Source organism: Neopelma chrysocephalum, unplaced genomic scaffold (genome assembly GCF_003984885.1).
Source record: "Neopelma chrysocephalum unplaced genomic scaffold, ASM398488v2 Primary Assembly neopelma1_194, whole genome shotgun sequence".
NCBI lineage: Eukaryota > Metazoa > Chordata > Aves > Passeriformes > Pipridae > Neopelma > Neopelma chrysocephalum.
In genome coordinates, this window is record NW_020897856.1 from 144939 (window position 1) to 168413 (window position 23475).

Consider the following 23475-nt stretch of genomic DNA (forward strand, 5'->3'; position numbering starts at 1 on the left):
TGACAAGCAGAGCAAGGGAGACCCTGAATTTCCAGCTCCTCCTCGGGAAAGGCAGCACAGCCAGTGCCATGCTCTTGGCAGCCAGACACAACCAGGCACTCTGTGACCCAGCCCCTCCTGTCCTCTGGGAGCAGAGATGAGGCTGGGTACAGCTAAGCCATCACTTAGCAGACACTGATCACTGAAGAACCCCACTGACTGCTGCTACTGTAGTTTCTTGTTGCCTTTTCAACTTCATACAAAAAATAATGGTTTAGAAGACAGGAAGCCATCCGTTTCACAAGAGATCCATTATTTTGCCGTCTATATATTTAGTAATAATCCCAATGTGTCAGTTTATTATGCATTTTTCACAGCCTCACATAACCCTCACATGCAATATACTTGCCAATTATTCAGGCACTATTATTAAGCTGCCAGTGTTATGGTTTGTACAACAAAGATGACAGGATTTTAGGTATTAATATTCATTACCTCTCTACATAAACCTTAAGGACAATTTACATTTCTTTAGAAACTGATTTCTTAATTCTCTTAACAGCTCTCAATTCCTAAATTTTCTCTTAATTGTCTTCATTACTGTGTTTCAGCACTTACTCATTTTTGAGTGCAGCAAAATAATTTAGACACCGAAGGAGAATAAGCATCACCAGTTCATTACAGCCTGGATCCTCAGAAAACTTAAGAGAGGGCTAATCAACCTGCTTTGCTGTTTTAGACACTGTTCTTTCCTTGCATCCTGCACAGCCTGCCCAAGTCTTGATGCTTTGTAAAAGAGGTGACCAAAATAGGCACCACAGCCCTTTCACACCTGCATCGCAGCCCAAATCCATCTTTACTGCCACTGCCAGCTTTGCAGTGAAGCAAGGAACTTTTGGGCATATGTTCAAATTCCTTTTTGGTTTTTTTAAGAGCTTGGTCAGTCCTAAGCTAGAAGTAGGTCAGTAGCTGGATGCGTCCTGCAGCAAGATTTGCCAGAGCTGCCGTAACTAAACCAAGTCAGCAGCAGCGTGCTGAGCCTAAACTGAGAATAAACTCTGAAAAGCAGGATACATGAAGAGAAAATAGAGATTATTTAGGTTTCCCCACTAGCCTACCGGGGATATTCTATGTTTACAAGATAAAACCTGAAGCAGACCTCCAGCACTCAGCCAGTTCACCACAAAAATGCTGTAGTACACTTTTAAGGACAGGAGTCTCACAAGGATACATGAAGAATGCAAATAACGTCACTCTTTGAATCCTGAAATAACCTTGTAACCCAAAATACTACTACGCTGTGTGAGTTTAAAGAAAGTAGCAGTTTGTGACTATGTGTGCTGAGGTATTATTCAAGCAGGGTAAATAGTGATTCCCACATAACAACTGGCAAAGATAAGCAGCTTTTCAAACATCACTGGGAGATTATCATCGTCACTACATACATACAAAAACATTTCACAATTACAAATGGAAAGAGCAAAGGGAATGGATATAAAGTTTACAACTGATACTTATTTTTATTCTTTTACACATGAAGCCTGTGAATGATGATTCCATGCATTCTGAATACCTGATTCTTAAATTTAGCCTAGTGACAGCAGACTCCTACACAGAAATATTTGTGCTGCTGCTGTGCACTGAAGGCTTCAGCATTCCTGTAACCTTTATAAGCTGCTACTGCAAAGTTCAGTCATTTCTTTTCATGCATCATCATAAGAAAAACACTCTAGAACAAGGAGTTTTCTGGAATGACAGTAATTCCTGGAAGCTGAAGACTTAAAAAGACAAATTCCAGACTACTGAGATGATTAACATCTATCCCCCTCTGAACAAGTCAATATTTGATAAAGCTCTTTGTAAAAGTTTAGCCTGTCCCCACCCAGGTCTACCTTTGCTTACATTGCACCTGACTTCTGTGGGGCTTAAATCAGGTTTTTATATGCCAATATCTGAAAGAATGACAGTCTTGCAGATTTCCCTGGGGTGCATTTAATGACACATTTGGGAAGACACAACAACTTAATCTGTGTACCTCTCACTTTTGAAACAAGCAGGTAGACGTGTATGCAGGTGCAGAGAACTAAGTTTCCTAAATCCAGCCCTGCCATACACTTGGAAATGACATCACAAACCGATGTTCCTCACTGCAGCTCTGGCAGCAGCTTGAGCAGACGTGTTCAAAACCAAACCCCAGAGCTTGCTGAGAAATGGCAATATTTACAGTTTTTAAACCATGAGAGCAAATAAAATTTCAAATTAACAACATCTTTTTCTCTTATCCATGGGATCCAGTAAGCCAGAAATCTCTCTGGCCTTAGCTACATCAACGAAATCTTCGCAACGATTCCCATTCAGATCATGGCACAAGTGGCTGGGAAACCACAGCAAAGGCAAGAGGAATAAAGTGTGGGTTCTGCAGTACGTACATTCTGGTGGAAGTCTGTTCTTTCTAAAAGCAAGCCTTTCAGTTTTCTTTCTGCTTTCTGCCAAACTAAACAGGACTCCGTAAACATACTGACGCACTGGCCTATACAGGAGAGCAGCAGGAGGCAGGTCTTTGTTGGCTTCATCTTCTATAGAAACGGCGATTTTGATTTCACCCTTTGGCATGAAAGAAAGCAGAGAAATATGACATGTTACAGTGAACAAAAAGCATTCAGGTATCACGGGAACCCAATCCAGCTCTCAAATCCATCTCAACTGGTCATGATAGATATGATCCAGCAGTAACGTGGATCTCAGCTCGGGAGAGGTAACACCAGGGCAGGATTGCTCCAGCTGCTTCATCTCCTCCCAGCCCTGACTGATCATTCCTGTTGCTTTCCTCTTTCTTTTCTCCATTATAAACATGTTTGTTTGTCTGGACTACCTGCACGTGAGAATTTACTAAACAGTGACCTGCAAATATGGGTGTTTAGAAGAGAAAACCAGCTCACATGGAAATAGATTAATGTGCTTTTAGACAGTCAAAGCACATTTAAAGCTGATACAGATTTCAGGAAGTTGTTTTAAAAAAATATTTATGCTGTCCAAAACACCAGTCTGAATTTTTGGTGCAGGATTTGAAACATTACTGAGGACTTACAGCAACAAACAACACTGTGAGAATACCCGGCCAAAAAAATCCTAACTGGGAATTACCTGAGCAAGGCTGGGTTTGAATACACATAAATAAAATGTTAGCATTTTATACATTTTCAGAAAAAAAGCATGAAAGAACCGTCCAACATTTTTCTCTCATAAAAGCAGCAACACTGTTTTCTGTGACTTGCACATCCAACCATGTTAAGACATTCTTGGAAAATGACTGATTTCACTGCACTGCCCCCAAATATCAACCTTTATTTTCAACACTGACAAGAAAACACTCCATTGTCCTACTTTCTCTTAAAAAAAAAACCAAACAAAAACATTTAAACGATACCAGTAAGGAATCCTGAAGGTGACATCTTAGGGTGATTACAGTAGGATATTGTCAGGTTTAGCTCAGACAACACTACCTTAGGTGTAAGGCATGTCTGAAAGGTGTTTCTGCATAACAGCAACATAACCTGGAACACCTCTACGTGCCCATTTCTAAAGAACCTCCATAATTGCACCAAAAGGTTCAACAGTCCTGTACTCAGGTCACAACAACCCCCTGCAGCTCCAGGCACGGGGAAGAGCGGCTGGAAAGCGTCCGAGCAGAAACGACCCTGGGGGTGCTGGTGACAGCAGCTGAACATGAGCCCAGGTGTGCCCAGGTGGGCAAGAAGGCCAAGGGCACCTGGGCTGTACCAGCCATGGTGTGGCCACAAGCCCAGGGCAGGGACTGTCCTCCTGTGCTGGGCACAAGTGAGGCCACACCTCAAATCCTGGGGGCAGTTTTGGGCCCCTCATGACCATAAAGACGTTGAGGTGCTGGAGTGTGTCCAGAGAAGGGAAGCTGGGGTAGGTCGGGCTCTGCTCCCAGGGCACAAGGGAGAGGATGAAGGAAACAGCCTCAGGTGGCATCAGGACAGGTTTAGACATGAGGAAAAATTTCTTCACCAAAAGGGCTGTCCAGCCCTGGCACAGGATGCTCAGGGCAGTTGTGGAGTCACCATTCCTGGAGGGATTTAAAAGACATGTAGATGTGGCACTTGGGGACATGGTTCAGTGGTGGCCTTGGCAGTGCTGGGTAAACAGCTGGACTTGATCTTAAAGGTCTTTTCTAACCTAAATGACTCTGCAATTCTATGATTAAACAGGAAGTAGTATTTAAATATGCCAAGAATATCTGGCTATGCAAAGTGTGAAGCAGAACTGGCACTGATGGTCTTCACAGACCTTTTGATTCTTCTCCACTTTTCTTCGACAAAGAAGTGTAAAAATACAGCAGCAACACGAGCTGTGGTGCAAAACAAACACATGGGAAATAGGAAATCCAAACCTCAACCTCGATACAGCAACTTTTGGTTTGATGGACTTCAGATCTGCCTGTGGTCCTTATTGTCCTGAAGTGGATTTTTAAGGTGAATAAAGGTTAACAGGAGTGGGGACAGTTCCATTTTGCTGCTGCTGGTACAAAAGGGATTTCTTAGAGCTGCTCTGTTTCTCTCAGGGCCAGCTATCAACTATGGGAGGGATCAGATTGGGAGGGAAAACAATCTCAGTACTTCTGAATGCTGAAAATAGAAAAGACTTGGCACAGACACCAAAGCACATACGAAGGAATTTTTAGATGGAAATGGACTCTGCATAAACACACACACACAGACATATACACACATGCTTATAGATATAAAAATACTACATATAGTCAGAAAAAAATTATTTTGTAAGTAAACACTTCTAATTATAGTAATCTCATACTTATCGGAACAATAGAAGGACTAAAAAGGGACCAGAACTCAGAGCACTAAAAAGGACGTAAAAATCTGATACTTTTTAGCCAGGAACACCAGAGCAATTATCTTCACAGAATCATTATCTCACAGTGCCTCACTTTTAAATGTCATACCTTGGTTAGGACGTGAAAGATGTAGGGATACATTAACCCTTTCTTGTGCCTGTGCTCTGCCACTCGTAACACTTCAGGTGCTACCGGAGGTAATGGAGGGGTGGTAATATCCATGTGGTTTCTGGTGGGCATGGACAACAGGCATGGGATTTGTGGATTACTGGTTTGATTCCCTTTGACATCAGCTGCCTGACTTCCTGAAGAAGCACTAGAGGAACCTTCTGCCTGTAACAGAACATACAAAATGAAGTGCTTTGGATGTGTCCAGAAACATACCAGCAGATCAGCCAAGAGAAACAGCAAATTTCCTCCCTCGCCCCCAATGAAAACAGTAAATCTTCACATCACGCTGTCGCAGTGTGTAGAATCATTATCCAAAGCTGGCTGCAAGGTTTTCAGAAAATAGAAACCTTCAACCAGTGTTTGCTAGCAGCAGCAAATTACCAAGAAAATAAATATTATGGTAAAGCTTTAACTTATTAACAGCAACAGTAATTACTATTTTCTTTAATTTTTAACTGCACAATACAGAAGGGGACTTGACGGCCTTTTAATGACATGTGAATAGACTCTTAACTCGTATTTCCAAGATACTCCCAACTCAGTGTGTGAACTGACAGTCTCAAAGTCTGTAATTTATCCAGACTTTCATGAACACATCCCTTCTCATCTCACAGTTCCAGATGGAGCAGGGAAAAGGACGCAGTTCCATTTGATAACATTTAGAGCACATAGTGTCCGAACTCAAAAGCCTTGTAAAGGTTTGTTGGGTCCTGTTTAGTTTTTAAACATAACATTCTTTTGTCTCAGAAGACTGTAAGAGAAAATGGCAACGTTTTCTGTCCACAAGACTAAAGTGGCGTTTTATTCCTGTTCTAGAAATGCAATTCACAAACTTATGGGAAAAATCTGATGTATAAAAATACACTGTAAACCTCCCAGTGAATGAGCCTTTTTAAAGATTTATGTTGATGTCTCACAGATACAACCAAAAAAAGAAGAGCTCATTCCTAAAAAGCCTGGTCTTCAAAACTGAAAGCTTGTTTTAGCTCAAGAGTTCATATTACCTTTATGCCCATAAACTATTATAGCAATAGTAAAAACTTTTGGGACTGAAATTTGATCACTTGATACGTCATCCGTATTTTCACAATAGGTGTAAAGAAGTTCATGTGCCTCCTAAGACTTGAAAAGCAAAGCTGAAAGAAAAATGGCCAAAGCATGAAATCCCCCAGAATATGTAACATAAAAAACAGGCCCAAACAAGCTCAGTTTGTTCACTTCAGGTCCATGAAAAATAAAAACCTGCATGCAAGCATCAAAAAAATCCCACACAGATTTCAAAAATCTTCTACAAAAACATGTACAGTAGTAAAAACTGGCTCTAGCAAAATATCAAAGGGCAACATTATTTTCAGATGACATTTTAAGCACACAATTAAAGAGGATATTACCAAAAGATTGCATTTTAGTTGGTAATCTAGACTTCATTTGAGTTATAAAACTTAAAATATATGACAAAATGGTTAAAACCTGGAAACCACAACACTTCCAACACAACATGCTAATACCAGCTGCTTTTATAAACATAAGAGCTATCATAGCTCTATTAAATCTTTGTTATATTATCAAATATTTCTTTATCAAGTTAGAGATTTTTGCCTCTGTCATCTACTACCCCAACAACTATAAGTCAGCAATACTGGAGCACATGAGGAGTTTACAGAACTATCAAATACTGGGGGCACAAAGGGAAGAAGAGAAAAAAAGCCTACATGACATCTGCACTACCCAGTTTCCTCTGGATCAGCTCCAGAGATATTCCAACACCCAACCTGAGGAACTACCACAGTTAAAAGGTGGTGGGTTTTTTTTTTTAGTAATTATGCATCCAGTCAAATGAGATGAGTTTACTTTTGTCATGTAGAATCAGGCTGTGAGACAACTGCAAGGAATTTAAGTCAAGTGAACGGAGTGTCAATATTGCTGCTACCTGCCTGATCTCTGCTGAATTTTCAGCACTTTACCTCAGAAATTCACACAGCTCACTCAGTTGAAATCTTCACAGAATCACAGACTGGAAGGGACTTCCAAGCTCACCTCATTCCACCCCCTGCCATAGGCAGGGACACCTTCCACTAGCCCAGGTTGCTCCAAGCCCCGTCCAACCTGGCCTGGGACACTTCCAGGGATGGGGCAGCCACAGCTTCTCTGGGCAACTTCTTCAGGAAGTACTGCTTCTTTTTTCAATCACTAATATTCACCTCTCTAGGAAATGAGTTTATCTATAAAATGCACTCACAATTCTTCCTGTCCTGCTCAACAGATGCAACTGTCTTCTCCTGCTGCTGAAGGCTGAAGAAGTGGTTTGATAATAAAAAAACTGGCAAGTAAAGCTCAGGAACATTTATCTATTAAAGTGGATGCATTTAAGTCAGCCTGTGTGCAAACATCTATTGGGAAGTTTAATCACTGCCTGTACAGCTCTAATTCTGAGTCTACCAGGACATGCAGCCAGAGCTGTGCAGTGGGTCTGACCCAGCCATTGCTCCTCCCTGGGACACACTTGGGCTCTGGCAGGGGCCCACAGGGCTGCACACATGGCACAGTGCAGAGATCAAAGGCATGGAATAGGTCAGATTAGCATTTGCATATGGTGACTAATCCCCAGATACAGTTATCGTAGGGTCTGCACAAATTAGGGTCTGCACAACTAACAACCGCTGAGGGATGAAATCACCCGCCTGAGATTTTAAGCACAAAGCCCAAGTTTACTGGAATTCCTATGCAGGGAATATGCAGGGAAAATGTTTTGTTTGTCTACAGTGTAACTAACTCAAGATTGGTGGTTTTGACACAATTAACAGTTGGTGTACAGCTCTGCCACAAAGGCACAGGAGATATTAAGTGCAAGGTCCCTTCCAACTCAGATTCTTCTGTGAAATGCTCTGAATGCTCCTTCCAAACACGGATCACACTTGGAATACAGACCATTGTATTCTCCATTTGACAGTGGTTTGAAATCTTGAAGGAATTTAATAATGTTAAGTCTTTATCAAGGGCTTATCTAGCCCATCCTTGCCTAGCTAAGCAGCAATACACTGTAACTGGTCTCAACGAGCTCCTTTAACATGTACTGCACGAAATTCCTACCCCGAAGGACTTTTTGTCTCCTCAGCTGAGCTTTAATGCACCTGCAGTGGTCTGTGGCTGACACTGATGTGTGTGTGAGCTGTGCTTACTGCACTGTGGGTTACAGGACACGGACTCTGACCCCACGGACACTCAGATTGTTACACTCCTTCCTGAAAAATCAGACTAATGCACCACTGCAAACCTGGAGAACAACACTGAGGGTGAGATTGTTGGCTAAGGGCCAAACCAGGTTATTGATTTGTTTCTGGTTTATATCCAGTATTTTCTAACACATCCTATTTAATGTTCATTTTTATGTATATCCTACAATGTCCTTCTTCTACTGGACTTTAAAGCTGTTGTTTCGTAATTCACAAAAAAGTGTAGAAGTTTGCACTAAATCCTATGGATCGATATTGAAAATCCTCCTTGAAGTTTGCTGTAAAGCTTTAACACAAAATAATGAATTGTGATGTTTGGAACTTCAGGAAATACCTTTGTTTGGTCTCCCAGCTCTCCACGCGTTTGACTTTCTGACTGGGTTCCCGGTTTTTCCCAGCCTACTTTGTTCCCACTGACATGGCTGAAGAACAACAGAAAGAAAAACATCATATTAAAGTCCAGTTTAAGAGACAGTAGGATAAATCCTTGGTGTCTGGAACTATTTTGATTTTAAGGGATGCTTTCTATTAGAAATGTCCATTTGTAGGAGTCTTGAAGAGACTTGAACACCAACATTTATTCATTTACACTATGTGAACATTTGGATTGTATTTAAAAGCTGCATATTATGATGACTAGATAATGTTCACACAAGAAACATTCTTGATTGAACTTTAAATATTTGTCACTATGCCAAGGAATTCTCTCAATTAGAAGACTTCAAACAGTGATATAAATGATATAAATGTCTAGATTTCAGTGCCTGAATTTATTGCATAAAACGCAAAAGGAACACTACAAAAAATGCTGAAAAATACCTTACAGTGTTTTTTCTAACACAGGCACATTTCCAGTTCTGCACTGCATGGAAGCTATGCAAACCTACTTGATTTACTAAGCAAAACACAGGATAATATTTAAAGCTGATAGAACGCATCAGAAATCAAAGTCCAAGCCATCATGCATCACTGTACACATATCCAAAATATAATACCCTGTAGAATCACAGAATCATTATGGCTGGAAAAGTCCTCTAAGAACACCAAGTCCAACCATCAATCCAGCACCGACACCATGTTCACCGTTAAACCGTGTCCTCAAGGGCCACATCTACACGTTTTCAGAACACCTCCAGGGATGGTGACTCCATCACCTCCCTAAGCAGCAGCCTGTGCCAGGGCTGGACAGCCCTTGCAGTGAAGACTTTCCCTAATATCCAGTCTGAACCTCTCCCCGGCACAGCTTGAGGCCATCTCCTCTTGTCCTGTCACTCGTTCCCTGGGAGCTGAGCCCGACCCCCACCTGGCTCCAGTCAGAAATATTTGTGCAGTAAAGCAGAACAGAGCAAACCCAGCTTCACTCCTGCTTTGCTCCATGAGGGCTTTTATGTCACTGTCCAAAATGGTAAAGTTCTGACATTCACATTAGGTTTCTTTGCAAAGCCACATTATCCCCAAATTTAAGAAGTGTAAACACTGCAAGTTCAGTGAAGTTCCACAGTTTTTAGCTACTGTAATTTTAATGAATTATACTGTGAGGTAGGAATATTTCTTTTTTACAAAGTAAAGAACTGGAAGGCTTTATGACATTTACCAAAACCTCGCTCTCTCAATAAACCATAAGGGCAGGAGTGGAAAAACACCCAACATTATTTGGCTTTGAATTCCTGCTTAAGGAACATGGTAATGAGACTGAACCACGCATTTGTCTGCAGTCACAGTGACCCAAAACTATCATTTTAAGGTCTATCATTTCACTGATTTTCAGATTTCTGCAGGACCAGGACTTGGACTTCAATGATCCTTGTGGGTCCCTTCCAACTGAGGGTATTCTATGATTGATTCTATGATTCTTAATTTCAGGATACCAGTAAATGATTTTTAAAGGAAATTTATTTTAACAGAAGCTGAGGAAAAAAACACCCTCATGAGAAACTTACTTCACTGCACCCCCATTGCCTTCATCATTGTCGGAGGACGAAGATGTAGAAGAGGCAGGAAAATAGGTTGAATCCACATGATTGGGGCTCCCACTCTGAGCTGGATTTATTGGAGAAGACCGTTCATATAATGGTGTGTGTTTTCCTTCGTGAGGAATGTTACTGTAGTTGTTCTGCTCAGAAAGACTTTTTCCACCTGTTTCCAAGGTGATGGCTGGCTCAGAGAGGCTGTATGGGTATGGACCCTGGCCTTGGGCCCCACCCTGATTGGACATCTGCTGGGCCTAAAATAAAGGGACCTCTTGAGGGAAGGCAACAAAAAGGCTTTGCTTTTAAAACAAAATACATTCTTTAACCAAGTGGCCTTTTCCAAATGTACACATTAAAACTCAGCCAGCTCGAACATCCACCAAAATTGTTCTATCTGAGTTTGTAGCATCACTTTAGTTCCACTTAGCATTCAGTCAGTGAGCGCCTACACTAAAAAAGCTGGCTACACCTTTCCCACCTGGATTTCAGTTTGCTGAGCACAGCAGGCCTCTCCCAAGGAGCAGGGCAGAGACTGAACTTACCACAGGTTTTGCTTGTAGTGAGGTCTGTGGAATGTTAAGCATCTGAGAAGGAACATATGGTGGCACTATCCCAGGCATACCAAACTGATTCGGTCTGGCTGCTGTATTGCAGGGGAGGAGGGGAAAAGAAAGGAAAAAAAAAAAGGAAAAAACCAAACACTCATGAAAACGCTCAATATTTGACACAAAAGTTATCCTGTTTGTCCTTTTGCTTCTGTGGTTTATTTATTCTTGTTCTGTTAGCATTACTGTTTTCTCATATGCCTTTAAGTCAGTTTTATTCATTTTTGCCTTTCAGTAAAAATGCTTTGTAGCTTGTGAAGTGTATTTTACTTGTCTCACCTTCTCTCAGGTCTTTGTATCTCTCACTGCTGCACATTCCTATTCTATCTGGGAATCAAAGGCAGCTTAAAAGAAAAAAAAAAGCCCAAAAGATGTCATAACAAAGATGCTGCCAAAACCAACGTCACACAGATACAAAATGCTGGCACTTTCTGCCATTTGAACATTTGACCTCGAGTAGCCTTAACATCCTTTAATGTAGGTCTTTGGATGCAAATAAAGACACCCCACCCCTTAAATACCAGCAGGAAAATCTGTATCAGTGTACCAGTGTGGTAACTGAAGAGCTTCAGAAAATTTCACCTAAAGTGACATTTTAGTGTTAAGAACAGGGTCAGGAAATCCTTTGAACACACAGTTAATTTTTAAGCCTTGAGAATAATCTGCAATGCCAGAACAACTGGCAAGCAAGTGTGGCTGCAATTTGAGCAGGTATGTTATGACATCAAAAAAATCAAAGATTATAAAGAGATTTCTGAAACATGTCAGCAAGTCTAGTGAGAAACAAAAAATACGTTTTAATGACCGGAAATAGGAACTGTCCTCATGAATGGGACTGGACATGAGACTAAGTTGTTCACAGCATCATTCTTTAAAGTGTCCCAATGCCAGAATGGATGTGGAATACCCCAGAGGAAAAGTAGTCCAAGTTGTTCTCCTCTTTTTGGGGCAAGAACACAACTTCAGCACATATCCTGTGAAAACTTTCTGAAACCTCATCTTCGAGGGTCAATGAGAATTGCCAGAGGATACAAACATTTCTGTAAGATCCTGCTAATAATGCTATTTCTGATTTCGGGTTATCTCAGGTTTTAGTTAAAACAAAAAGCCTGGTTGCTGTCATTACTTACCCAGGTAATGTGGTGGATGAAATGGCATAGGTTTATTAGTTGCTGAGTAATAAGCAACCGCTCTCTTAAACCGAGTAACTTTGTCATCTGTTCTAGACTAAAATAAGGAAAAAAAAAAAGATCTGTCAGGAGCATGTCCAGGTTTGTCACCTGGAGGTCTGTACAGTAGTTAACATGCACCATATCACAGGATTAATGCCTTTGGACCCTCCAGGACTACAGCACTGTTCCAGCACAAGACATGTTATGTCACTCCATGTAGGGGTAAGGCTTGAACATACAGTCTTCATGTACTGTTCATTCTCAAAGGCAGTGCACAAAGGCAGTGCTACAAACCCCTCTGGTTATCAAGAATTTAAAGCACTGAGAGTAGTAAATGCAGTATTTTTACCTTCAGAAAGATGGAACATGAAATTAGGGCAGCTAAGCCATCGCATAACAGATTCCTGTTATCAACTGATCAAACCCCTGTTTTCATCAAATGCAATTCTCCAACACAAACGTAGAGTGCAATCAGTTAGAAAACCCAAGCAAACCAGTATTTGGCTTTATACTTTACCTGTGAATGCTGAAAAACATCTTTTGCTATGGCATCCAAATCAGTGGTGTCCTGAATGTTACGGACGTAGTCGGCTACGGCTTTGATCACTACGTCACACGGTGGTAAAACTAACTGGTGAGCACGTACCTGTGCAAACAAACACACCACCATGAGCACCAGGGCCACCAGCACACTGCCCAGAGCTCAGCTTTTACCTATTGGCAATATATTCAACAAATTCCCTGCTGCCAGATTTAGTATCTAATTACTTTTGGGCCTTCCACTTTGTTTTTAAGGCTTAAACGATGACTCACACAAGTACAGTATATTTATATATATGTGAAACTTCAGCTCTCTGTAAATACCTGCTGGTTAAATACCAGCTCTAATCACAAACAAAGTTCAACAATGCTGATTCCTTTGCTGCTTTCAAGTTGGACATTTCCTCTAGTGCATCTAATTCATCATACACCATAATCTTCATCATACATCTACATACATAAGCCAGAAAATATTTTGACACAGTTTATATTCTGAGTGTAAAGTCATATCAGAATTGATGAAAAAGACCCAGTGGGAATAGGAAGATCTCTGTGTGCACAGAAAATGGAGGATTTGAAAATCAAATTTAAAAAAAAAGAGCATTTCAAGAAACTTATTTTCAAGGTTCTACAGAAATGGGCCTAAAAATTATTTGAAAATTACATAGTTTAATAATTAGTGTTTTCAGATTTTGTGCATTTCATTATCTGCAGCAGAATACACTGATACAGCTTCACAGCACGTAACATCTCAGGCAAGAAATGATTTTTCTTTTATATTATATATTAGCCAAGAAGGATGTCTGGGTTTCTCTTGTTGCTATGATGGCAATATCAACATGGTTACAGGGCTGATTATTATTTTGCAGACACAGATGAAATTCTTAAGATAATGCCATTGACAAAATAATTTCAATATCCAGCATTAATGTTTCACCATCCAATTCCAGATGTGTCTGGCCTCCCACATTCACCAACGATTTTAAGTGGATGAGAAACACGTGCTTTAATGCAAATTAAAAATTCCCCTTGAGTTTATGACCTGGGCCCAGAGACCACAGATACATCTACAAATCACAACCCAGGGTCCAGCCTTCCCAAGGTGTTAGGAAAATGTTGAATTCCCATTGATTCACTGGTCACACCTGAAAAGGTGAGAATCACTTCGGACTTTGTAGCAAGAAGAAAGAGCTGGAAGAACTTTGTGGGACAATATCCAAAGCCACTGTGAACAGAAGTTCCTGCAGCTCAGCAACCAGGTGGATGTGCCATTCCAGGGAGTTCTGGACTCGTTCTTTGGCCCGATTCCTTCTTTTGTCCACATGGAGAAAGGAGGACAACTGGATAGTCCTGGAAACACTGGACTTCCACCTCAACGCTCACGTGGTTCCTCCCGAAAATAAACTAGGGATTATCCAGCCTGTGTTATGGGAATCACTGCTCTGACGCTCCATGTGATCCTACAATGGCTACAGAAACTTTAGGTCACGGAACCATCCTGGACTACTGCAAAATTCCAGGCAGGGAGTGGTGCTGCCAGCTGGGTCTGAAAAGCTTCTCAACCACCAGCAGCTCCTGCTCCTGTCCCTTGTGTTGCACACTCTCGCAGGGGCAGAAAGGAGGTCTCCAAATACGTGTCCTACATTTCAGAGGAAGCCTGAGGATTTTCTAAAAATTCTGTCTGGAACCTCTGCACAGTTCTGGAGCGCTCTGCCTGTGCCTAAAGGGGCAGCCAGGTTCTCGCTGTTAACATCTTTTAATCCGTGTCTTTGCAAAATTCAGCGATTCGAGACTTGAGAGATCATTATTATGATTTAACAGTTCTATTTTTAAGGTATAAAAAAATGAAGAATCTTTATACATTCTTATTGCATTCTACACAGAGGGATCATACTTTACTAGAAAATACCGCAATTCAGCCTTGTCAGAAATGTTTATGCAAAATTCTGATTAATACTTCATTAGTTTTATCTTTGCAAGTTTAAAACCTGTACCACAACCCCTTTTCATTTTATATGGAGTCTACTATATGTGATTATTTTCTTCCCTGCCCTTATTTGATCCACTTCTGATGCAATTTCTTAGATTGCCTTCTTCATATTCAAACCATGGAATTTTTGCCAGATTCCTATTTTTATTAATTTCCTTCTCCTAATGTCTACTTTTTACAAATCTCAGGATATTCATTCTATACCTGGTCACCCTCTACTGAAGATGAACTACATATTTTATAAGCCTAAATTAAACATAGAAACAGACTGGTTTGGGTTGGAAGGCAACTTAAGGATCATCCAGTTCACCCCTGCCATGGGCAGGGACACCTTCCACTAACCCAGGTTGCTCCAAGCCCTGTAGTCCAACCTGGTCTTGGACACTTCCAGGGATGGGGCAGCCACAGCTTCTCTGGGAAATCTGTGCCAGGGCCTCCCCACCCTCACAGGGAAGAATTTCTTCCCAATACCTAATTCAAACCTGCCCTCCTTCAGGTTAAGGCCATTCCTCCTTGTCCTGTCACTCCGTGCCCTTGTGAAAAGTGAATAGTTAAGAACAGTTCTGTTTAGTGCAGTCAGTGGCAGGGCAATTATTTCCATTTCAGATGCTAAAATCCAAATTTTCACTAATGTGCACTCTGAATATACACAACACTAAATACAGATCACACTCACATGTAAGCTTAGAGTGACAAATAATGATGATAACATTTTGCCCCCATTTTGGAAGCAGAAGGAATAGATTTTCTTCTCCCTGGTAATCCAAGTCTGTTGCTGAACACCTCCCATTTTCCTTGAATGTGTAACAATTACCCATCCCTAAAGCAGCTGAATCATCCCATGGCTGTGTCATGCTGGATGTGCTCTCTGCAGAGCCCTTGCAGAAACCCTGAGCTGCTCCCTGAGTGTTCCTGCAATCTCTGCTTGGGAACACAGTGGATGACAGGAGTAAGCAATCTCCCCTTAATTTATGTCATCTCCAAGATGGCAATATTGAATAAACCATATAAAGTTGGCACCAAGAGAAGACATCACATCAGTCTGGCACTAACGCTCAGCTCAGGCCCAGGGAACATGGAGCTCAAGTGTGACCTATCAAGGACTCACTTCACATATTGCTCCCATTTAGCTGCCTCTAAAAAGCCTCAAGACCTCACTGGAGAATATTCTTAATTCCTGAAGTGAGACCTTCTCAAAGTATGTTTTACAGACCTAGAGACACTTCAGATATTTGGATTTTCTTTTCTTCTGTTTCAAAGGCATCCAGTGCAGATGTGAGAACACCCTCAAAACTAAGAGTGTCGTGACCTACACTACACAGAAGCCAAAAATGAAAGTGGTGAAATGAAGTGTATTTTCCTGATAATTAAGAGGAAAATATTTCTATTCATTTTGGAACTTTCCAGAAATCCAAAACTGCAGATTTTATACTGAATCATAAAGAATGTTTCTAATCCTGTGTGCATTAAAATACAGGTTAAGTCTTACTGTGCATTAGGGATGGGGAAAATTCAGACTTGCAGCAGAAGTTACAGAGCACATGTTCATGGTTCAAACTTAGTTTTAGTATTGCACAAAGTGTTTCTGAACAAAAGCAGCAGCATGTTTTACCAGTTTCTCATTAGAAGAGATTTCTTCCTAGAAGTTATTTTTTCCCTTATGCTCTACAGAAAAGTTTCAGACAAGGAACAACACGCAAAATCAATTTTGGAAGGCAAACATGGGGGTGGATCCCACACTGGGAGGTGACTGGGTTGGAGAGCTGACGCCTGAAAAGGGCCTGGTTTCTTTACTAGTTGTAAAAGGACTCCTTCAGTTTGTGACAGAGCACTGACAAAAATCACAAGGGACCTATTTGTGCACTCTGAAGATTTAGTGGGGAAAGGCCATGAATTCCACAGAGGTATTTGTCAAAATGAGAGGCAGACAGTAACACCACAAACCCTGAAGCTGCAAGATAAAAATGTCTTGGGTTTGACAAAACAAACTTTCAAAAACGCTTTTTTTGGAAAAGAACAGACTCACATAAGCACAGTTCCATGGGATGAGTAGGGTAGTGTAGAAGGTACCTAAGCTACAGTTGGGAAAAGCTGGGAACACCCCAGTTGCCCACTGTCTTCAGGAAGCACAGCCTTTAGAAGCTAATCAACACCACATTTACTGCTGTGCCTGCTGGAAACAGATAATTGGTTCAGTTTTATTTTCAAACCATGAAAAAAAGAGACCTCAAATGTTCGGAGGCAACACATAGGAAACATTTTTTTTCCTGCTGGCTAGAGAAAAGGCTGAAGATACGAAGGACACTACAACAAATTGCCTGGGTTTTGTTATTTCTGCCTTGTAGTTTCTATTAGAGATAGCAACCAAACTGTTTGGATCTTGTATCAGCCCTTGAATGTTAAAAATACTTCATCTTAGGAGCTTGTAGTGCATCTGATCTAATGATAAGTTTTCTGAAGAGGCAAGAAGTTCCCTGGATGACTTAAAATCCTCTCAGATCAGCAAAGCTCAGCTTTTCCCTGAAGATTGGGTTATTCGATTAAAAATTCTCTCTCCTCCTCCCTCCATCCTGGCTGAGAAGCTGACCTCTTTCTGCATGGTAACAATAATTCACAGGGCACGGGCACTGTTTGCTAACAATTTGTACACACAGGACATGGAGAAAACCAAACCTAAACAGGGAACAAGAATTATGTCAGAAAGCAAAGGGGAGAGCAGAAGCATAAGCCAAAGATGTGATACAGACTTCACTGAGCCCTGTGTGACAGCCCTGCACACCACACGGCCCCGAGGGCTGGGCTGCCATCCAGGACACCCTGACAAGCCAGAGGGACGAACCAACAGAGCCCTCAGAAATTCTACAGCCACAAAAGCCTTGTACCTGGGCAGGAATAAACCTGGCTACTCCACAGGCTGGAGGTGTGCCAAAGGGACCTGGGGCTCCTGGAAGGCAGCAGCAGCTGGAGCAGGAGCCAGCAAGGTGCACCCTGGGCTGTGCAGCAGGAGCAGGGTGGCAGATCCAGGGATCCCGCTCTCAGCACATGGCAGGTCACCTCCAGAGCACTGCATCCCAGCTGGGGCTCCAGCCAGGTGTCAGAACAGCTGAGCTGGTTCTGCAGAAAGCCTCCAGATTGTCAGGGAGTTAGGAGCAGTTGCTCTGCAAGAAGGGGCTGAGGGAATGGCACTCATTCAGCCTGGGAAAGACAAGGCTTTGGAGATACAGCCTTCCAGTACACAGAAAGGTGACTGAGCACACAGAGCCAGCTCTTCACAGCAGGGCGTTGTGTAAGAGCAAGAGACACCAGACATAGCCTGAAACAAGATGGGCTCAGACTAAACACCAGGCAAAGCATCTGCACCGTCGGGACTGTCAAACCACGGGGCAGGCTGCCCAGACAGGTTGTGCAGCCTCCAACTTCCGAGATTTCCAAGACTAGTCTAGGCAATGCCCTAAGCAACCTGCTCTGACCTCAAGCTGACCACACTTTTCACAGGAGCTTGGACTAAGTAACTTCCTGAGGTCCTTTCTGACCTGCATTATGATGACCCTTAACATCAAAAAACCCCACAAACAACAAGGCACTTACTTGAAGTCTATCTTAATAGTAGTACCTTTGTTATCCGAGCAGCAGCAAATTACCTAAGCATCTGCTTCACACCTTAGTCCCTCTGGCAGACACCCTCGGAAGTCAACAAACTGAGTAAGACAGGAATTTCCTACAGCGCTTCAGAGAAGGAGCCTAATCTGTGCATTTTGGATTGCTTTGTGGAAGCATCTCTCCTTCCCTCTCCACTGAGATGGAACAACCAAGGAGCCGGAGTTTCCCTGCATACTCTTCTTACTCACAAAGGGAGACTGCACTAAGCCCTGTTTCTAAGGTTACCTTGTGAATGAAGAGTCAGCACTTCTTCGGTGGTCTGTGCTCCCAAACAGGCACTAATTTATTCCAGAGGTAAGAAACTGCCCTCCCAATCTCATTCTGACAGTATTATTCGTTGATCTTGAAGCCCCATACTGTAACCAGCTTTCCCAGAATAAGAACCAAATTGTCTTTGTCTTAAAAGATAAATCCCAAAGCACACAAACAAAAAGAAGGATAATGCTGGCTTCCAAACAAGGTCAGTTGATTTCTCAGGAAGTCAATCAACTCCTTTCTTGTTTCAAACCCCTGGCTGGGGTGGTCATTTCAGTGAACTCTGCTCTCAGGCAGGTGACAGGACACAAGCCCAGGTCTGCACATTTATTAGATGCATTATCTGTTGCAACAGGGACATTTGGACAGATGAGAGCCTGACTCAGAACAGCTCACAGCAATGGTTTTTGATTCCTTCTCCCTTTTGCAGCAACAGCAATGCATATCTCTTCATTTAAATCTGGCCATGGAACCTTCACAGTTCTGCTGAGCTGATGGTAATTGTCAGTGTCTCCTGAAAGGCTTTTCACGCAGCACATAGAGATTGTTTGGTTCATTTCCTTCCAGATGTGAAGTATGGATTCTTCAGTCAGGTTTCCATTTTCCTTTTTCCAACTTCTACTCAGCTGTTCCTGGATGAACAACCCCCACCTCATGTCCCTCTTTAAAACAGAGGTAAGATCTCCCCAGGTTTGCTTTTTTCCCCCTCTCCCCACGGTGACACCTGAGCAGACACAGGAATTTCTATCAGCAAAGCTGGTTCTTTCTTTCCTAAGTTACACTTTCTCATTGGTGAACTGGCAAAGCTTCACTTGTAAGAAAAGTAACATTTTGCTACAGCATAATAAAAGATTGAGAGAGAATGTACAAAATAAATTGTATATTATTAACTGTCACAGCTCTCCCTGAAAAGCAACAAATTCAGCCACTGGAATGGAATCTGTCAGCTTTGATCCTAAAGATCATACTGTTGTAGAGACAAAAGATTAAAATCTTTACTCAATGAGAAAAAGCTTTCTAAATCCTGAGTTGAATGAGGTGTGGAATCAGAGGTCTTGGTTCACAAGCATGGAGAACACTCTGTTGTAACTCTAAATAGACACAACAAAGCAAAGTTTGTAAGCACAGCCCAGGAAGGACATCCTGGGGAAACACAACAACTTCCCCCCATTTCCAGTTTTCATGAAGGCTTGCAGTGTTCTGAAACTACTCTCTGCTATCAGCCTTGTGGCTAATACAAATGTCTTTGAGGTTTCTTTAAGCATTCATAAAATTTACAAGAAATATTGCTCTGTGCACATCTACAGTGAAGAGATCCCTACAGAGAACTGTGATGACATCACTGACATACTAGTGTGTCAAATGAAATTAAACTCAATTACTGAGCTCCTGAAAGAAGTTATCATTTCAAACCATGAGCACTGCGAACCTAAAGAAACAAGCAGCAGTTGTTCCATGACCAGTAACTAATGAAGACTGGGTTCCTGCAGAAGTGCCCTTCCATGTGACACCATCACCAGGCAGCAGACAGAGGTGCTGTGGCCAGTTTGGTGCTGTGCACTGGCAGCAAAGCTGCCGTGAAATTCAACAAATCCTGTGTTGTGCAAGCCTTTCCCTCAGTCAGGGAATTTATTTGGGGCTTTGCATTGATAACAGTGCAGCAGTTGTCATGGAATCTCCAACAGCCAAATGGAAACTGCTTTCATATCTGATTACATTGGCCAACAGATGAAATACATCAGGGAAGAACTGCCTGAGGAGGCCCAGGGATACTCTGGGGGAACACACTTTATTTCCTTGAGACGCCAGCTACAGAGCCCTGGTGGTGTTTCCACTGAAAATGTACATCTAGAAGCAAAGATTACAAACACCCAATTTTCATTCAAGTAATTCAGTATAAATTTAGAGGGCTTTCCAGGAGGTCTAAGTGTCTGAAGTCATGTGCTGTCAAACAAGTTAACTCAGCCTAGACCACAGAACAGTATCATCAGAAAGTTTATTAACCACTTGTTGAGAAGTCCTACATTTTCACCTTTTTAGTAAAAAATGAAAACACAGGCATACTCTCTTATTTTTTCACCTCAGGTTTTACAAGGAAGTAGCAAACATGCATGCAGGTTTTGTTTTACCACTGCAATGTGCTGACACTTACCTTCCTGAACACAGGAGCGGCAGCAAAATAGGGGATGAGCGCAACATCAAATGTCACAGCTGGTCACTAAGAAATGCACATGCAAGCCCTAAAAATTCTGCTGAAAATCTGGAATCTGCTTTTAAATTCTACATTTGGCCAAACAAGTTACAATTTCTCACGGCTTAATAAACTTTTGCTGTAGAGATAACAAAACATTCAGGCAGCATTTACAAAAAGCGGATTATTTGCTGCCTGGTATACCTTTGGAGAAAGGGAAACAGATATATCTGTTGTGGCAGAGAGAGAGAAAGGTCACTATGATCCCATTCTCTGATGTGTCCAGTTTCCCTTTTATAGCCGTTTACTTGGCAGATGCACAAAGCAAGTGTGATGAAGCAGCGGAACACACATACTGTAAACTAAGAGCATCGGACAAGTTACTTGTCTCAAACCACCCCCCTCAAAACTACTGAAGCCACTTTAGCTTTCTTGTGCAGCACATTCTCCAGGACATTTACATTTTAAGTACCAAAACCTGACTATTACCCACAAATTCAGAGCAGCAGACAATAAAACAAGATGGTAGGAAGATACACAGCTCATTATTTTTGATAGCTGAAGAACATGACTAAACAAAAAACTCTCCTCTCAAAAAAAGAGGAGAGCAAGAAGCTGCATTCTCCAAGCCAAGCCACACGGGAGCTGTGGCTTGTGCAGCTGAAGGGCACTGAGGGGGATCACATAGGCTAAGTTTAGCCTTGTAAGGCTCCTGACCCCAGGTATCCTCTGAAGCCAGGACTGGGACACCTGAGGGTGACTGAGCACAGGGGCCTTGCAGAGCTGCTCTCAACTAACCCATCACACTGCTCCGTGTGTAGAATTGGTTTTAGCTCGATTGCTCCTGGTTATATCAAAATTGTACCTTAAGTGAAGCTAGTGGATGTTCTGGACCAAGTAAACTCCAATGAAAGGAAGCCAAATCTTCATCAGGTAGAATATGATTACCTGGAACATAATGCAGAACTCATTTAAGTACACCACAAAATGTCACACACAGTTTCTACATACAGCAAACAGATCTGCAATCAGCCCTCAACTCCCCATCAAGAGGATTAACAGATTAAACTTGCAGATAGCTTTTTGTTACTCCAGAAAACCCTAATTAGCATTCTGCTGCTGCAGCAAGAGCCCTGTGTGTGAGGAGCACTCTTCCATGAAACCAACTCACAGCAGCAGCAGAGCCAGGGACAACACAGGGTCCACCCCACCCAGTGTGTCCTGTCAGGGAATCGTCAACAGGATTTCATAGTGCAGGTGCAACAGTGTAAGAACACGTCCTATTGCCCCCTGACACACGGTGGAAAGCCCCTTCTGCATCCCAGCACCTGCCCTTACTGATCCACATGGGAGCTGCCTCTGGAATCTGCACTCTGCCCCCTGTGCAGCATGGGTCAGGCAGCAAGGCACCAGGCAGGTTTATCCAACCCTCAACACAATCTAAACCTTAGCGGGTTCCCAATTCCTGAAGTTTCTTTTGTGGACCTGACCAGGTCAGATGGGACCCTGGGCTGGCAGCAGCGAAAGAATTGGGAAATCATTTTGTTGTTTCCATGGACAGAGACTGTATTTACCACACTGTTCAGACTCAATGGAAGATCACCCACATTGTTTTTTTTCTAAAGTACATCACACTCAACAAACAAACGAAAAACCCCAAACCAACAAACTTAAAATATTCTTACTAGGAAACATTTCAAACATTTGAATTAATCAAAAATGTAACTAATCAACCACTGATTAAGTCCAGTGGCTGTGGATCCAAACTTTACAAAGAGCTAAACGGGATATATTCTTAAAACTCTGGCAGAAAACTTCAGGATACTTTCTATACCTGGTTTTATAAAGCAGCAACTTAGTAGTGAGTGCATTGTTCATAAAGAATATGAGAAGATTCTTTGAACAATACAACAACTGTTTCCTTTCTTAATATTTTGCTTGTAAACATCTAGTTTGCTCTTAGTGGTCTTTAACATGTGAAAGCCAGGAAAGCTGTCCCCTGCTTGGTGATGCCTCTTGGAGAAAGAAGTCTTTGTGTCCAATCAATACTTTACACATTACTCAGACCTCCAGCAAGAAGATATTATCATTTTTATTCATTAGGAGCTAAACTGTAACCTCACATCAAAAAGATTCAACAAGTTTGCATAAAACAGCCACACCCTCACTAATCTAGTCAAAGAAAGATTAAACAGTCTTTATAATACAGGTCTGACAAAATCTCCTGCAGCCAGAGCACCAGAGCCTCTGTGATAACGGACAGTAACTCCTACAGATGCTACAATTGCTTCTCTCCCTTCCGCCAAAACCTCAATTTTGTTTGGTCTCCATCTGTCATTGCAGTTAATTCCATCCCCCTGCACACACATAAAATCACTGTTTGATCAGCTCTCACCCCGTACTGAAGTGTAGGATTTAGGATGCTGAAGTGCAGCAGTGTCTTTTGTGGGCCAACTAAGAAGTGATGCCTGTACTTACCTTATGTAGTTCTAAAAACTTTCCTGAGAAACAGAACGAGATTCCATAACTAAACACGTTACAAAGTGCTGTCACAGTGGGAAAGAGATCAGCGTTACATAAGCAACCTCTATTTCTTGACCTGGCTGAACAACCTCAACATATATTGATTTTTCCCATTTTAATGGCTTATTATAGTATATGCCTTAGTTTTTTTAAAAGCAATTAGATACTAATTGAAGCCACTGCCCTTTCTAAAGACTTCACTGAATTACAGCCCTATGCCTCACACTGGGTTTGTTTTTCTACTGCTGAAGCTTGGACTGCTTTTCTTTCTTTAAGTTATTCTGAAGTATTTGAGTCAAAATTTACAAAA

The 23475-nt window shown here is 41.9% G+C and overlaps 1 protein-coding gene across 5 annotated transcripts in view; it reads right to left on the minus strand.

Moving 5' to 3' along the window:
- FAM120A (family with sequence similarity 120A) overlaps positions 1-23475 on the minus strand; it is a 52495-nt gene that overhangs the window by 19721 nt on the left and 9299 nt on the right. For 3 of the 5 annotated variants that reach the window (XM_027702743.1, XM_027702739.1, XM_027702741.1), the window contains exons 3-10: positions 21508-21590; positions 12524-12652; positions 11965-12061; positions 10772-10872; positions 10200-10483; positions 8594-8681; positions 4964-5188; positions 2409-2583 (exon numbers count right to left, since the gene is read on the minus strand). In XM_027702743.1, coding sequence (XP_027558544.1) covers positions 2409-2583; positions 4964-5188; positions 8594-8681; positions 10200-10483; positions 10772-10872; positions 11965-12061; positions 12524-12652; positions 21508-21590 — 1182 coding nt within the window. The remainder of the gene's footprint in view (positions 1-2408; positions 2584-4963; positions 5189-8593; positions 8682-10199; positions 10484-10771; positions 10873-11964; positions 12062-12523; positions 12653-21507; positions 21591-23475) is intronic. The other 2 variants (XM_027702740.1, XM_027702742.1) reach the window with 1 other exon arrangement.